We start from the raw sequence: 16786 nt of genomic DNA on the forward strand, positions 1-16786 counted from the left end.
TACTGTACAGTACAATAACCCGGTAGATTCGTAGTCAAAGCAATTTGAAGCTTATAAAATTAAGTGTTTGTTTCAGGGGCGGCATTTCAAGATTGGGGGGGAACTGGCCAGGACCTTGGAGGACTTCTTGTTACCAAACAAACAGTGAGTCTCAACAAAGATTGGTAACTCTTGCTAATTGAAAGTACTGTTAGTAAGTCTCAACACAGATTCATGTGGTAACTCTTACTGCGCCAAAGTTCTGTCAGAGACCAAACAATATTCCGGATCAAAACACAGATTCATTTGGTAGCTCTTACTGTGCCCAAGTTCTGTCAGAGACCAAACAATATTCGGTTGGAGATCCATCTCTTGGTTTTACGATGTGTGAGGCTAACCAAATCCACACCCAACCTCTTACTCATTCAATTTAATGTTCTTCAAAACAGCGAGTCTTTGCAAAACCTTTAAAAGCTCTCACTAAACTCAAGTATGGTCAAGAGACTACCAAACAATCACATCTGGTAAGGAGTTCACAGGTGAATTATCTTTTCTTCCATCATTTTTTTTCATTTAATTTAATGTGAGTGCTGTATAAACCAGGTTATTGTTTTTTTGTCTGTTCAACATATAATCTTTGCTGGTTTGCTGGAGAAAAATGTCTGCAACTGTCAGAGAGTCATTCATTCATTCATTGAATGTAATGCATAAAATAAACATGATTTCATTTTCCGTTCGTAGTCTCTCAGATGACCTGTAGGTCAATTTTTCATTGTTATTGCAGACAATTCTGTTGAAGATGATCTATAACTGTATTTTGCTTCTGTTGTAGACCCTCTCCATCTACCTTATCAATGGAGGATTTCCAGAGAGATGAAGCCATTGACTGCAAGGTCTGCACACTCCTGACTCAAATGTTAACCCAGTGTCTTTTTTACTTATCTCATCTTCTATTAAAATAGTAGTAGGGGATGGGGGGGGGGGGTGTAGGGATAGAAAAGGGGGGGGGGGGGTCCTGTCCTCAATCACCTGTGGTATATACTTAAATAATGGTTTACATGTAAAGGACTATTTATGGTTTGAGCCTAAAATGGCCCCCTAAAATGAACATTGTCTTTTTACTGTAATTCTTTGTTTTATTTGTACAAATATACATTTGAAGTTTTTTCATAATTTTCATTTTGATTTTTAAATCAGTGTCCACAACTTAAAAATATGACATCATAAAGTTAACCTTTTCCCGCCATTTTCTCATTTTTAGCATAAAACGGCTTGTTTTGAAACAGTTTTTCTTTAGGGAAACATTGAGCGACTTCTTGAACAAACAAAATATTTTCCCCAAAGATGTATCTCTCCAATACTTATAAGTGACAAAATGTTTGTTCTTGTTTAAAGAGTCGCTCTATATTTCCCATTCGAAAAAAGATGAGAAAAATGTCCATTTTTGACTGATTTTGATTGAATTATAAAAATAGTGTCACTTCTGACGTCATATGCTGCCAGTGAGTGCATATAAATCAAATAAATAGGTAAAAAACATATTTTATGTCAACTCTTTAATGATATAACACAACAAATTAATGTACCTGAATCATTTTAAAATTAGCGAATTATGGGGGCCAAATTTGGCTAATATCATATATAGTTCTTTTTCTTCTTTACATATTTATTCTTTTTAGTGTACTTTGATATATTAATATTTGTTCATACAACAGGTTATTCAGATGATCAGAGATGACATCCTGTCCTACTCCTCCACCATCCCTGCCGACTTTGTCAAACAGATCATGAAGCTCCTCAACAGGGGCTCCATCCACTCCACATCTTCTGACTCGTTCATAGGTCAGTGAAATTCTGTAAAGTTGTAATTAAACACGGGTAATATTACTAATGTAAAATGGAGAAAAAACATTCACTACACTTCTTTCGACTCCTATATAGGTCAATGAGATACTGTCAATTCCTCATTTAAAGCAAGGAATTATATTTTTCATGAAAAGTGCACATTTAAAGTTAATAGTCGGAGGCAATGCAAAAATGGGAAAGTAGAGAATTTTAGAGGGTAAGGTCTAAGTAAGATGATACAAATGTAATTTTTTTATTAAAATTGACCAAACGCAATTTCATATTTAGACACAGATTCCAGCAAAAAACTACGGGAAGAATTTGCCAAAGACCTGCTTTGAAACCCTTCTCCAGTTCTCTTTCATCAACAAGTCCAAAGGTGAGGAGGGAGGAATAACCAAGATGGCGGTGATGTCACTTCTACAGCGGTGCCAGGAAGTGGTGCGTAAACACGTGGATAATGAACGACTCAGCGGAAAGTGTCCGCTTCCTAGGTACGTGAATCTGAGATCATAAAAGAGAGAGAGAGAGAGAGAGAGAGAGAGAGAGAGAGAGAGAGAGAAGAAGTTGTAAAAAGTCGACATTGAATACTTCACTGGGCTCGAAAATTGATCTGATTGTGACATTATCTGTTTAGAGGCCACAGATGCTTATCATGAGGAAGTTTGGCACTAACTTGATATCATTTTTACATGTACCAGACAGCTTTAGCACATGACAATTTTTCTTCCACAGACCTCGGTTGGCTGAGATGGCCTCTGTCCTAAAGGCAATCACCACATTATTGAGGTCACTAAAGCAAGCCCCACCAGGAAACGGTCAGTTTAACATGTACAGGTTTTAGGTGATTTTACCCTATCTATCTATCTATCTATCTATCTATCTATCTATCTATCTATCTATCTATCTATCTATCTATCTATCTATCTATCTATCTATCTATCTATATATATATTAATCTATATTTATTCATGATCAATTTGTTTTTACCATTTTAAAAAAAAAAGGGCAGGATAATGTTTTGCATCTCGAGACCAAATGTTGTGTGATCAATATATTCAAAACACATTTAACTAGGTATGCTATTACTTTTAAAGCATAAGTAACCTCCTTTTGATCTTTGAGTCAAAAGATCAGGGGTCAAGGTTCAGACCAATCGAGACACCAACCAGTAGACTATGTGTTCCATTAATAACTTAAGAACCATTTGATTGCTCGTTTGGGAGTATGATGACCTCTATATATTGGATTCGAGGTCACAAGGTCATTATTAAAGATCAAACTTCTCCGACCATAGAAAGATCTTGTTAACCCTTTGTTCACTCAGCACCTCAGAGAATGTTTTTGAATTGTGTGAATTGAAACGAATTTTTATTTTAAGGTGGATCTCTACACCAAATAAGTGTAGGAGATTTTTGTTGCATGCATTTGTTACTAATACTCGGCACAATATTCAACAATGATAGACCTCAAAATACAATACTCTATTTTCTAGAGAATTTTTAAAATATCAGTCTGGTTCCAGATAACCCCTTATTTGTCAAATTTTTAAACATTTCTGTTTTAAAATTCTTATGAAAGTGAAATGTCATTAAGTTTAGAAATAAAAGACAAAATCATCATGAATGAAATTTGTATGATTTTTATTGGAATCCACATAAATATGAAATTTAAATATAAAAAAAATCTTTTAAGGCAAACTGCTGGACAAAATCCCACAAAAATCTGAAAATATAAACAATATTCGTTGGTTGATAGGATGAAGAAAAGAAATTGAATGAAATTGAAAAATTAAAGAAAATGCTGAATTATTGCAAAAATCTTGGTATGAAAGATCCTGTTTAAGAGTTGTCTTTCTTTATTTTACATGGTCTCAAATATCTTTTTAAATTAATAAAATTCACGAAGAAAAATTAAATTCGGACGAGCTAATATTATCCTCTGACCCCCCCCCCCCCCATTCCTCCGATCCACGCATGTATTTATCTAAAAACTCGGAATCCAATTATCATACAAAATATAGCAACTTATTCAATAAAAAGGGGAAAATATTTTTATATATTCCAAAATCAATGTTTTAGTAACTAAATATCTAGGTTTTTTTTTAAAATGAATTTTCATTTAATCAATATTGTCAAATAAATATTAGTATATATGTTACATTAAAGTTTAAAAATTAAAAGAATTTAAAACTATGAATTACAATTTATAGATACATGTAGTTTTAAATTATCTGAATTTTAAAACTTTGATGTTACATATATGTGGAGGAGGGACAACTTTTTTAACGATAAAAAAATTCCACCATATTGCTCAACATACTGATTTTTTTTTCAAAAGAGAGAGGTTAACTGGTCTGGACTTTAAAATGTCTTTGAAGTTTTACTTCACAGGAAGATCAGCGAGTCAGTATCTGTGTATAGTATACATACTTTCAGTATATCAAAAGGTGTGAATGTCCCAATATTCAACCTTGTAAATTGTCAGTCTGACACCTTGTTCAAGATATTACGTAATTCCCTTATAAGGGTATTTGTGGTCTTTAGATTATTAAATCCATTTGAAATATATTTTTTTAAAACATAATATGCATTACTTAAGTAAAGCGTCAACATCTGCAGTAAATATTGTCTGATGAATATTGAGGTGCCTGTAATAAAATTAATGTTTCTACAGACTGAGTGAGGTACAAAATAAGGTACATTGTAAATCACAGGTCAGTCGAAAATTTAACACATTTGTATCGTAAATTTAAAGTTTTTTGTGTGTTTGAAAACACATGCACACTTGTAGAAGAAACTGTGCCATTGATCGGTTGAAGTTCAATAAAATGTAATTTATGTAATATCCATTGTCAGTATCTGTTGTGAATTCTTTGGAATAAGCTACAACAACAAAAAATATACTGCTCAACTAAAACTAATGCGTTGAAAATGGCTGAATTTATCGATGAAGCATAATTTCTGAAATATGAAATGGCAAACCAGTTTAAACAGTGTGTTTCTGACAATTATTTATATCATGAAAAAACAAGAAGCAATTATTGTGAGATCTCTTGACCAATTATCGCAGTGATATAGTTCATGCAGTCCTGATACAGAGTTAAACGTCAAAACTGGCAGTTGGTGCTTATAATACCGCGTAAGCAGATACTAGGGTAACGGCTCATTTAAAATAAAACACATTTTCATACATTATTTAAATGTATGTACAAAATAATTAGCAGCTATAAAACTTGAAATATCTGATAAGATTAAAATTAGTTCTCATACTGAAATCGACACGTAGATAAAACATTGTCTGTATAACACTGCATACATGTACCTAAGAGAGTTATCGTTCGTTATCCGCTAGGGTCCCCGTGAGAAATACTCTTCCGGTCAGGACCGTAGCAATAGACCGTGGCTATTTATAGCCACCGTCTAAAAAAAGCTTTTACCTGTTTACGAGACACTGAATGATCCAACATGCAGTATGTAACGACCTGATATTCGTGTAATGTCAAGATGAACAGAATGTCAGTTTTCTATATTCAATATTTATCCCCAATTTTCTCGAATGTTTTATATAAGATTTTATTATGATTATATTTAATTTAAAAAGAAAGGATTGAGGAAGTTATTGTATTTTATAAAACTAAAAGTAAAATTTAATACTTAGAGAAGCGGGCCGGTGTAAAGTCGTAGAATAATGACTGAGGGTAATTTTTCGACGCAGAAGAATGATCCCCCCCCCCCACCCACCCCGGTCATTATTCTATGCAGAAAATGACCCCGGTCTTTGTTTTACGTAGAACAATGACCTTCTGCCTGAAGAATAAGTGTCATGTTTATATAAATGAGCACACTCTACATGGAGAAAACTGATCCCTGTAGAATAATGACCCCCTTAGAGATAAAGTTTTTAGTATAATTTTTTGTGAAATAGTCTATAGAATATTGTAATTTTTACTGCGGATTACAGAAAGTAACAGAAATTATTATTCATATATCACCGTGCAAAATTCACTGTTTAATTATAACTTTATTTTGGACTTTTCTATTAAAATTCAACATCTGTTTCGTAATATATATAATTTTCTCACAGTTTATTTCTTACAAAGTTACTGATTTATTTAGTGATTAACACTTTTCGGACTCTTAATGTGATTTCAAAGAGACAGAGTGTCATGTCTCAAGGACTGTTAATCTCTTAAAACAACATTGTGCAATTATCAGTTTTTCATTTCTTGGACATCAAAGACTCACTGAGTTTATTTAATTATTTTTTTATCTGTAAACCTTTCACTCAGCTTACTTATGTCATCACTTGTCAATTTATACTTATTGTTCAGATTCTTATAAATAGTTATGTACAATTGTCAATCGGCAGTCTGGAATACGGCGGCCAGCCTCGGCCACGTCCGACTCACCCAGAGTCTTGAGTCCGGAGGCCACTACTGGCCATATCCAACTTGTTTGTAAAATGTTTGTCTGTTAAAATGTTATAATGTTGCCATCGTTGAATCTCGTCCATTAATACGGAATCCTTCATCACTTGGTTTATTTCTCTGGAACTGTATACTGCTGGACCTTCGGGAATACGACAAACCTACCCTTCGTTTTTACCTTACGGCCCACAGCGCGCCTCAACCTTATACTACTTATACCTTCGACGCCAACATTCCCTCACCCCGTCCGTACTGCACACGGCGGATATACAGATCCAGAAGAATACCATAGCACCGTAAAAACTACACGGTCACACATACTCGAATAAACTTAATGTGTAAGAAGGGGTATATCTTAGTAAATACCATGCCTCTGAAGACATCTATCATTGACATCTGAATTAGCTGCAACGGAAGCACCACCGGACCTGAGTGAATGAATACCAATATTTAAATTTGGAGCAACGGTTTTTGACATGTTAACAATGTTTTCTTTAGCTGCAGTGTAACTAATAGGTTTATTTTTCTTTATTAACTTGGCAACACCTTTGCTTCTGAACACTGGCTTGAAAATAAAATCTGACGACAACAAATTAATATTTGCAGCCGATACATAACGCAAAAACATACTGTAAGGACAGGCACATGTGACACCCTTGGCTAAGAAAACCTAATTTCCTTGTCTTAATTGATCATTTTTACTTTTTTCAATAAAAAGCTAGCTTTAAATACTCATCTTCAACAAATATGTTGTTACATTTTAAAAAACTTATTTCATCAAATCTTAAAAACCCAGCAAATCAAAATAAAATCATAACTAAATTTCTCAAAATCAAAACATCACTTGTGTCTTTATGCAATGAACACAAACTCTGTAACATATCGTATCAACTGGATCTTTTCTACGCACAGGTTTTGCGGATAATCTTTTGGCTGAATCTTGATGAGATTTGACGTATGCGCTTGATATAAGATTTTAAAAGATTAGTGCGAATGTTTCTTCACTTGTTGCAATACTGCTGTTGTCAGAGGCAAATTCCCATCGTGAGCCCTGGACCGGTAAATGTCCGAGTAAAAATAAACTGGCGACTTCGAGAGAATAATGACGTATATCTCCGCTATTTTAAGACCCGTCAACTTGAAATTCGGCATGAGTGTATCTCAGATATTACTTTTCTGAAAAATACATGCATATTGTGAGTGTTTTAAAAATTCATTGATTTATTAGGCTTTTGAAGCGAGCTGGTAGTTTTTTATTTGGGTCAGAGTTCGACCCCTTTCTTTATTTATGGTTACATTGAAATTAATGTTAAAACGGGCTTGGCCCCTGTGATTCATACAAACATCTTGTCTTCAGTCTAACAGTGTTACCAATAACTGCCTTCATTGAAATAATCTGACCCACAATTTTTGCCAATTCTTTAACTTGAAAAAACATTTTATTTTTCATTACCTTCAAATGTACAAACTCTAAAGAAGAAATAAGTCGCTCAATTCTATCTTCTGTAATAAAAATTTTCTCTTTTTCCATATCCCATAACAGGCCTAACCAAATTCTACGTTTTGTTGGAAGCCATTCACATTTATCATCAGCAAACAAAAATCCCAGATTTTCTAACTGTTGTTTAGCGCAAATGCTAACATTTTTTGCTTTATCTATACAAGATTCAGCCCCAATGCCATCATCATCTTATAAGTCAACTTTAGTATTATTATTACATTGACCCAATATTACACTGACCCAAGAAGAAGAAAGGCCATTTTCCTTAATAAATTGTTTTTAATACGTTAGGATTTGGAAAAAATGACAAAATAGTGTTGATCAGCTGACGAAATGTGAAAGGGGAGGGGGGGGGGGGGTGCTGACTGTTTAATTAATACCTCGAATCAATCAAAATGGTTTTACTCAAATTATAACTATTTGTATTATTGATTGAGAGAACGACGCTCCTTCAACCTTTACAGAACCTTTTTACTCATACAAAGACAATTAAAACAGCCAGTACTTACACGTACATGTATATGATTAATTTATCAAATCAATATCCGGATGATTGATTATAGGAAACCACATTTCAAATTTTACGAGCAATTTCCTTTTTGCAAATTTGAGGGCATGCATGTTTTTGGGTGTTTTTAAAGTGAAAACTATAATTTGCAATTAAGGAAGATGATATCTTGTAAAAGTGTGGTTTGGTAAACAGGATATTTTTTACTAATACCTTTTAAAACGGGTTAAGTCATAGAAAAGTCATAGCTTTTAAAATCGTTAAAAGCATACATGCTTGTAGACAGATTGAGAAGATTGAAGGCGGGAGGCTATATATTGACTATAGATGTCGGTATAGGATTGGGGGTGCAGATCCCTCTCCATGCAATATTTATACCTATTAAATTCCGATGGTAAATTTACCAAGAATAGGCCTTGGAACACTATAATCCTTAGGGAAAAACCCCTGTCACACCGGAGCTACGTCCTCACGGCGATCCCGCTGCGTCCTTCAATATTATAGCATTGAATCATGATTTTTTGAAGTATACACTCTCATAACTGCAGCGGTGTGTGCATACAAATTGAGTAACGCGCGTTAGCGCGTTTTGAAAATTTGTATGCACACACCGCTGCAGTTATGAGAGTGTATACTTCAAAAAATCATGATTTAATGCTTATATTTACGTTTTTTAACTTCTTGCCTTGTCTGCAAATGTGAATCATACCTTAAAATTCCTATCTTACCCTAAGGGTAAGTTAATATTAATGGAAGAGCCACAGTAACAGCCACAAGCGTGAATTTTGATTTTCGCTTGTGACGTTGCAGTTTACAGCGTTCAACGTTTGTGACGTCATGATAAAACTCGTCAATTTGACCTTTGACTATTTGTTGCATTTAGAGCCATTTGAAGATCACAGAATTCAATGGAAAAACACAGTAGAATGTAAATATATAATGTAAAACGTCAAGGTAAACGCAGTAGAGTCCCCTACAGCGCCTTAACAACATAAAGGCATCTTTGTCCGTCGCGGTGGGATCGCCTTGAACATTTTAGAACGCCATGCGACGGCGCGCATTTTGAACATGCACAAAGTACGCGCCGTGGCTCTGCGTTCTGATAAACACGCCGTAAAAGCGTAGTGGGGTCACTGGGACAGCACCGTAAGGTCCCAAGCAGCGCCACGAGAGCTCCGTCGGCGCGCTCAGGGAACGCAACTAATCGCAGTGTAGACGCAGTGATAAGTCAATTGCGCTTGCACGGAGACCTCACGGAGTCCTTTGGGATCTCACTGTGTCTCTTTCACGCTCTCACTACGCATACACAGCGTTTGAACAAGTTGTTTTTCATTGGGCTGCGTTCACACAGCGACCCCAAAGAGCTCATCGCGCTCTCGTGACGTTTCTTCTGCGTTCATACCGAGCTCCAACGGCGTTTCTAGTGCGTTGTCATTAAGACCACGAAAAATCGAACAATGGCTGTTGTACAATAGCAAGTGATGTAAAAATTATCAAACTGGATATAGATGACTAAGTAAAAAGTAGCATTTGCTAATATTTCAAGACCTATCAATGGACGTAGATGGAATTCATCCCATTTGGTTCTGATGTATTCACATCTTTTCTATGTTTTCTAACAACTAATAACGGATCTTTTTTGTAGACCTGACTGCTAAGAGTTTTGTCCTAGTCCTTCACATATAGGCTGGAAGTAGTTATGTTTCAATTACAATGTACCTTTTCATAAAATCAAAACATTTATTTACTACTTTTAAATTCTTGTTTGTTTCCCATACAATTGTACATATTAATATTAACCTAACAAGAAGTAAAGAACGTCTTGTGCACGCAGTCAGCGCGCAGAGCACGCCGTGGACGCGCGGTAAAAACTCTTAGCACGTCGTGAGCGCTCGGCCGAGACTCAGCGAGAGCGCAGTTAATCGCCAAGTAAAACTAAGTGGAAACGCAGTTACACGCCGTGGGAGCTCCGTAAGAACGCGTCGGTCGCCTCCAGGACGCCGTGACATCTCCACTTGTAAAATTTTCAAATAAAACTGTACTTTTTTTCTGAATTTTCCTTGCGATCTTACGGTGATTCCATGAATTTTACAACACCGTGAACACGCCGTGGGAACGCAGCTTGGTGTGACAGGGCCTAAACCAACCCCGCCCCCCGGAAAAATTTTTCTTGATCCGTGCACAGAGGCATCGTATCCGCTCTACACTCTATGACACACAGACACATACGCATTATATATATATATATATATATATATATATATATATATATATATATATATATATATATATATATATATATATATATATATATATAATCCAAAATGAGTGAAAGGTGATATAACACAGTATAAATAATCAAAAAAGAAAACGAAAATGAACAGTTCCAAAGTAACGGAAGTTCACGGTATATATATATCGATTAATCCGTTGACTCAGTAATTAAAACATTCAACAAAATCAGACAAACAAAATGTATGAATGAAACAACGTTTAATATAAATTGATTGCATGTAAACATTGACAATTGTCATTAGCTAAACATCAAATGATGAAATGTGTAAAGACTTGAACACTTTTGAAGTGAGATTTCAAGAAAACTGTTAATGTTCGTGTGGTATTAGTATTCAAACTACAGATATCACAAAATTCTACAGATATCACAAAGACAACACATTGCGTCATCAGAACTGTTCATCAGATTAAAAAAGGCTAAAAAAAGTAATAAAATACTTAGTAAAACCAAAAAACAAAAAAACAAACAAACAAACAAACAAAAAAAAACACATAAAAAAACCCGACTCAATCAACTACAGTAAGTACCCTGCAAAGAAAAAAATGAAGAAATATTATATGATTGTGTCCTGTCAGGTACAAAGTTAGATGATTGCAAATCAAAGTCTGTACATGACTATCAATTTTCATTTATAAATTTTGTTTCTTAAAATTTTTGTAAAAGGACAGTACTCCTTGGCCAGGACTTTGTGTATTTAGTCCGCTCACGCTGTTTGGGGGGAGTCTTCAGTGTGTCCAGTCGCTCCGTATTCTCGCCGATTTTCAGCACCAGTTTCCGGGTTTGGCATTCTGTGATACGGGCGTCTTGACCTTTGATGTCTTCTATACATGACCGTAACCATGGCTACGGTTGCCAAGATAACCAAGGTGATCACTATGGCGATGGCTGCAGTGGAACCGGAAGAGAGACCGTCTTCGTTCCCTTGGGAGTCGCCCCCGCGGTCTGCTTCTTCCGCGGAATTGGGCTGGTTCGCCAGAGTCAAGTCGGTCCAAGTCTCCCCGCCCGTGCTGATCATGTATTCCTCGGAAATTCCAGAATCCACATAGGCGTCTCCTGGCAAATCCATAAATGGCGGACGTCTGACGGGAGGAAGTCCTTTGTCGGAGAAGGCGTTAGCTTTCACACAGTAGTTGATTTCACAGGAGTTTTCTATCGTCGCTAAGTGCATGCTGTACCCAGTCGGGCAACCCCGCGGCCAGTTATTCGACGCTTTAAGGTAAGAGGAGAGAGAGTGCAACATATCTGGATTTTTAAACGACGTATCCTGATGAACGGCGAGTGGATTTCCGGTCATACAACTAAACAAACCAGCGAAAGGTACGGAGTAGCGAAACCCTAGCTCATAGTCATCACTGACACAGACCTGCATACCGAGACCGAGTTTCAGGGGGTAGAAATAGAGGGGACACCCGCGGGACTGGGTCAGCGGATTATCGATCTTGTTTGTATATATCCCGCCAAACTGGAATCCAGATTGCTGATCTACGTGACCTTGCGCAACGCACCAGAATGACTGATATTTAGCGCTCCCGTAGACATTGTAATTGTCACAGCAGTGTCTCAGTCCCAAAAATCCACAATGATGACATCTTCTCCGGCTTTCGGTGGCGGATCTTGTGCCTTCGTTCAGTAGAACGCTCTCATAGCCGCTCGGACACGACTGAGCTCCAGTGAGAGGATTTTTCTGGACAAGTCCGTTGCAGAGATTCTGACTGAGTTGCCCCGACTGTTTGCATTGCTGATAAACTCCCCCGAACGTGTAGTTGGTTTCCGGACTTTCGCATGTACCGTCGTCCACATTCGCAATAAAACTAAAGTTGGGCGAGTCCAGATTGGTACACCCTCTGTAGATGTTGAATTTATAATACTCCTCCACCGCACTCTTTACGGTTTGAACCAAAGGAAACAGGATTGAAGGCGGGAGTTCCGGAAGTGTCTGAGCGGAAATCAGCTCGTAGATAGGGTATCCAGACTTGTCTACCGCTACCAGGTCTCCGCTCAGACCAGAGGCCCACTGATTCAGCGTGAAGTTGTTCGGTTGGAAAACCAGTCCACCGATCGCGTTGATTACCGAGTGTGTTCGATTCCCTAGATACTGGTCGATGACTTCAGTAGACGTGCTGTGTTTGTACTCGGCGCCGACGTTAAACACGCTCATAAACGAGGCACTGGCCGCGGCCACGACTTGTCGGCGATCCATACTGTAACTGTTACTGAACGTCGTCTTAATTTGGTCAAGCTGAGATATGATGGCACCCGCTTGCACGCTGGAAATGACGTGGGTTCCGTAGTCCCGCACTAACAGTTGACTCTGGTATCGGGCCATGTTGGTTTTGTTAGTTTGTATATAGTAAGCGATGTTTCGGAGTCGGTCTCTGAACGCCGGGTTGAGGGGGGTGTCGGGCTGTAGGAGGGCGGAGTAGCGAGCGTACCGCGCCTGTACCCGCGTCGTCACGGACCTGTCCATTATTTGGTGTTTACGCACGCTCTCCGACTCGTGAGAATATTTCCCGCTGATTCCAAAGGATCCAAGGTGTAGTCCGGCCTCCACATTGACGGAAGAGGAAGTAGTTGATGTAAAGTTGTTCCAGTGCTGGAACAGTTCTCCGAATACCTCTAGCTGACTGGATTTGAGGGGGACCGTGAAGACTCCATCAGGAATCAGGTACCGGCCGTCGTCCGTCGTCCGACACTCCGAGTAGTTGTACTGGACCAGCATCCCAGCGTCCTTATTCTGGAGATTGTCCCAGCCGAGGCCGGGAAGCACCTCAAAACGGGCCACATTCCCGCCCATTTTAAACGCGCACCACTTTGAGTCCCCGGGGGTGAAAGGATTCACGGGGGGTGGGGGTTTTGGTTTTCCATCCACTTCGGTTCCGCTTGTTATTCCTATGGTCACCAAAACTAGGAGCAGTACACGACCGCCTAACATGATTGCGACTTTCGATATGGTGTAAGTTAATAAACTAAGCCGGAAGAATTACAGGTCTGTGTCACGGGGAAACCCTCTTGTACTGGTGCGCGTGATTCACATTTGTTTTGGATGGCTGAAAAACCTGGGTCACGAGTCGTCGAAAAGCAGGAAATATATCTTCTTTTACAGTGCTTATATCATTAAAATTCTTATATATCATTATCCTTTATTATTATCAAGAGTTCACTAACAGTAATTGGATAAATTTGATAGTAGATAGCATTAAGGGTTTAATGTTAGTGAAACTATTTTTAGATCTGCCTACATTATTTTGTCAATTTTCAAAAAATCACCACAAAACGAAAGTTGGTCTTCTTGATTTTTAAAAAAATATAAACGATAACTTTCTAAAACAATCATATACTCAAGAATACTAGCATTTTCTTTTTTACTATTATATTTTTATATTTTACCTGTGATTAGATGAAATGTACTTTGTAAGAGAGATCAAGTTTCAAAAATAAAAACTACATTTGATCTATTTAATATCCTCTTGTATCATAAAGCGAGCAAAAACTGTAAAATATCGGTATCTCACACAACTGAATTCACAGTATATGTTTTCCTTCATTCTCTCTCTCTCTCTCTCTCTCTCTCTCTCTCTCTCTCTCTCCAAAACTATCAATTCTCTCTCTTTCTTTAAAACATAACGACAAAAATGTCTGGAATATAAAGATATGTTTCCTCAAACAAATTTTGGGCAAAATGTTTGTGCTTTTACTAGAAAAAATGCATTAGAGGTCTATCACCTTCAAAATAAATTACGGAAAAAAGAGATTCAAATTCTACATGTAATTTCCTCGCAAGAATTGATTAAGTGTTAATACTTTTTAAAATATAATATTCTTTCACCTACTCCAGTGTTAAAACGGGAAATACCTTTTTCTATAAATAGAAACCGGCATTCCAGGTACAGCCAAGGCCTTAATGGAGGAAATAAAAGAGTTCCATTCAAAACTACAAGATTTACAAAAACACAACAAAAAATTAAACAAAAACCAATTTGGACTACTCATCTGCCAGTAAGTAAGTGACAACGCATTGATATTGAACGCCCTGGTCTTTCTCATTAAATAATACAAAGGATATTAAAAACGCGTTTACTTTTTAGTTTCATTAATATGTGTTATATGTATATGTAAATGTATTAGAAACTTTACGATATTGTATGATAAAAAAATTTGATATTGTATCTATTTTGATGTATATCTGGCCTTCATTATGCTGGCTAAAATCTGTTTTGGAACTTGCCCACTCCCATTGTAACAAAATAAAAAATGTTCGAACCATACGTGTACTACATTGTTATTCTAAGCTGTCAGTCAGAGTATTATCACCGTGTGAGATGCTCCCCTTGGACATGACTCCTTTTACCTTGTCACTGGCGTTGGGTGACTTTGATCTGGACACCCTTAATTGACTCACATTTTATCTAAGCCCATGAGAAAAGGGTGCTTATGACATTTTTGACAAAACAGAGAAATAACGTCACAAACATGACTTACGTCATAACGTCATCTGAAAAGCGTAAAATATATAACGTGTCATTTTCATCCCGTAAATTTTTTTTTACATTTTTCTTTTAATTTTCACATTATTTTAAATAATTTTTTATTATACTCTATTTGCGCACAAATTTGATTAACTACATGTATTTCTGTTTTTCTCGATATTAGCTTATTGCTCCAAATTGGCTATGATTTGATGAAGTTTTACAGAAATATTTTGCTATTAATTTTATATGTGTCTGCTTCACCTTTTTTTTTCAAGCGCATTGATATTAACATATTTACATCACAAATAAAATAATAATCTTATCTTAAAGAAAGGGAATCATTATTCAGACCAAATACTGTTGATTCCTTATTTTACGCGAGTACTTAATTCCGCGATTCAGAAGTTTTCCATCAAATTGCGAGAACATAAAATCGCGAATGCCGAATTTTTATCGTAGTTTAATGTAGGTTACATATGTCCATGTGACATGGGTAACAAATAAAATAAATGATCATTTTAGGTCCCCATCTTTATATCCAAGTGGTTTTCGGATGATTGATATACTATTATTTCAGGTGCCAACCTCCTTAATAAATCTTAAAAAACAGATACCGACGTGTGCATCCAAGACTAAGTAATCATTCTTGAATATTATGAGGTGATAATTTTGGTCGGGGCGTGGTCAAATCCAATAAAAGATTTTTATGATAGATTTGATCACGCCCGACCGAACTAATCACCTCGTAATATTCAAAGAATGATTCCTTATAAAATACATTTATATAATTTTCAGCAGCAGTAATATCAAATATTAAAATTTTGTCATATTTATGTGATTTTCATTAATTATGCAAACCTCGCTTGCGCCCCAACAAAACGTAATTTGAATTTATTGGACTGTACATTACAAAATCGATTATTAGTATTATCACAGACAAAGACATTGCAAAATATAAGTATTACACAATATCATACAATGAGAACCTTGTATATTACTAAATCGATTTGTAGTGTTATCACAGATAAAGACACTGAAAATTGTAAGTATTACACTATAAGTCACCCAGAGAGAACCTTCTAAAAGTTATGGTGCATGTTTACAGTTTTAGAGCTAAAGAATATATATACATGTATGCAGGTTATTTTGATGACAGTCAAAAACAATTTGGACAGTTTAGAATCATTTTAACAAGAGCTTGGACTTTGGGTAGTTGTTTCAAACAGCAACGTGACGTAGGCCTGTCTACTTAATTGTTTGCAACTCAGCCATGGTTCTTTGAAATCAATAAAATTTGTCTGGCTTTTGAGCTAAGACAACGCAATCTGTGTATACATACATGTATTTCACTTGAAACCAGCGTCATTTTTTAAAACTTGTTTTGATGCAAGAAAAAGATAGTTACATCCTACCGAAAGTCCAAGGTTTTGTTAAAATGGCTCTAAAACATCTAAAAATGTATAATAAATAGAATTTCTAAATGGCGCTAGCACTAAACAAATGTTTTTGGTAACTTCCAGAGATTTGTAATGTTTAAATAGAGAAGGGGTTTTAACTACATTGTATAACTTACATGTATGCAATAATGAAGAAACATAGGTGTGATCTTACATAAATAAATCAGACAATTATACAATTACAGCGATGTTGTAATGTGGCAGGCAAATTCAAAAGTTTCTAGTGTGATAACTTTCCAAAATTACGATAATTCATTTTACAAATGGGCATGCAAGTCGTAAAACTTTAAAGATCTTCCAAA

General features: G+C 36.4%; 1 protein-coding gene and 1 pseudogene across 1 annotated transcript; one reads left to right on the top strand and one right to left on the bottom strand.

Annotated features, from left to right (window-relative positions):
- Positions 1-816: 816 nt before the first annotated feature.
- Positions 817-2668, top strand: LOC128159512 (protein MON2 homolog; annotated as a pseudogene).
- An 8070-nt stretch (positions 2669-10738) lies between these two features.
- On the bottom strand, positions 10739-13604 carry LOC128159452 (macrophage-expressed gene 1 protein-like). Its single transcript, XM_052822559.1, has one exon. The coding sequence runs from the start codon at positions 13488-13490 to the stop codon at positions 11262-11264; it is 2229 nt and encodes a 742-aa protein (XP_052678519.1). The 5' UTR covers positions 13491-13604; the 3' UTR covers positions 10739-11261.
- Positions 13605-16786: the final 3182 nt, after the last annotated feature.

Source organism: Crassostrea angulata, chromosome 8 (genome assembly GCF_025612915.1).
Source record: "Crassostrea angulata isolate pt1a10 chromosome 8, ASM2561291v2, whole genome shotgun sequence".
Lineage (NCBI taxonomy): Eukaryota > Metazoa > Mollusca > Bivalvia > Ostreida > Ostreidae > Magallana > Magallana angulata.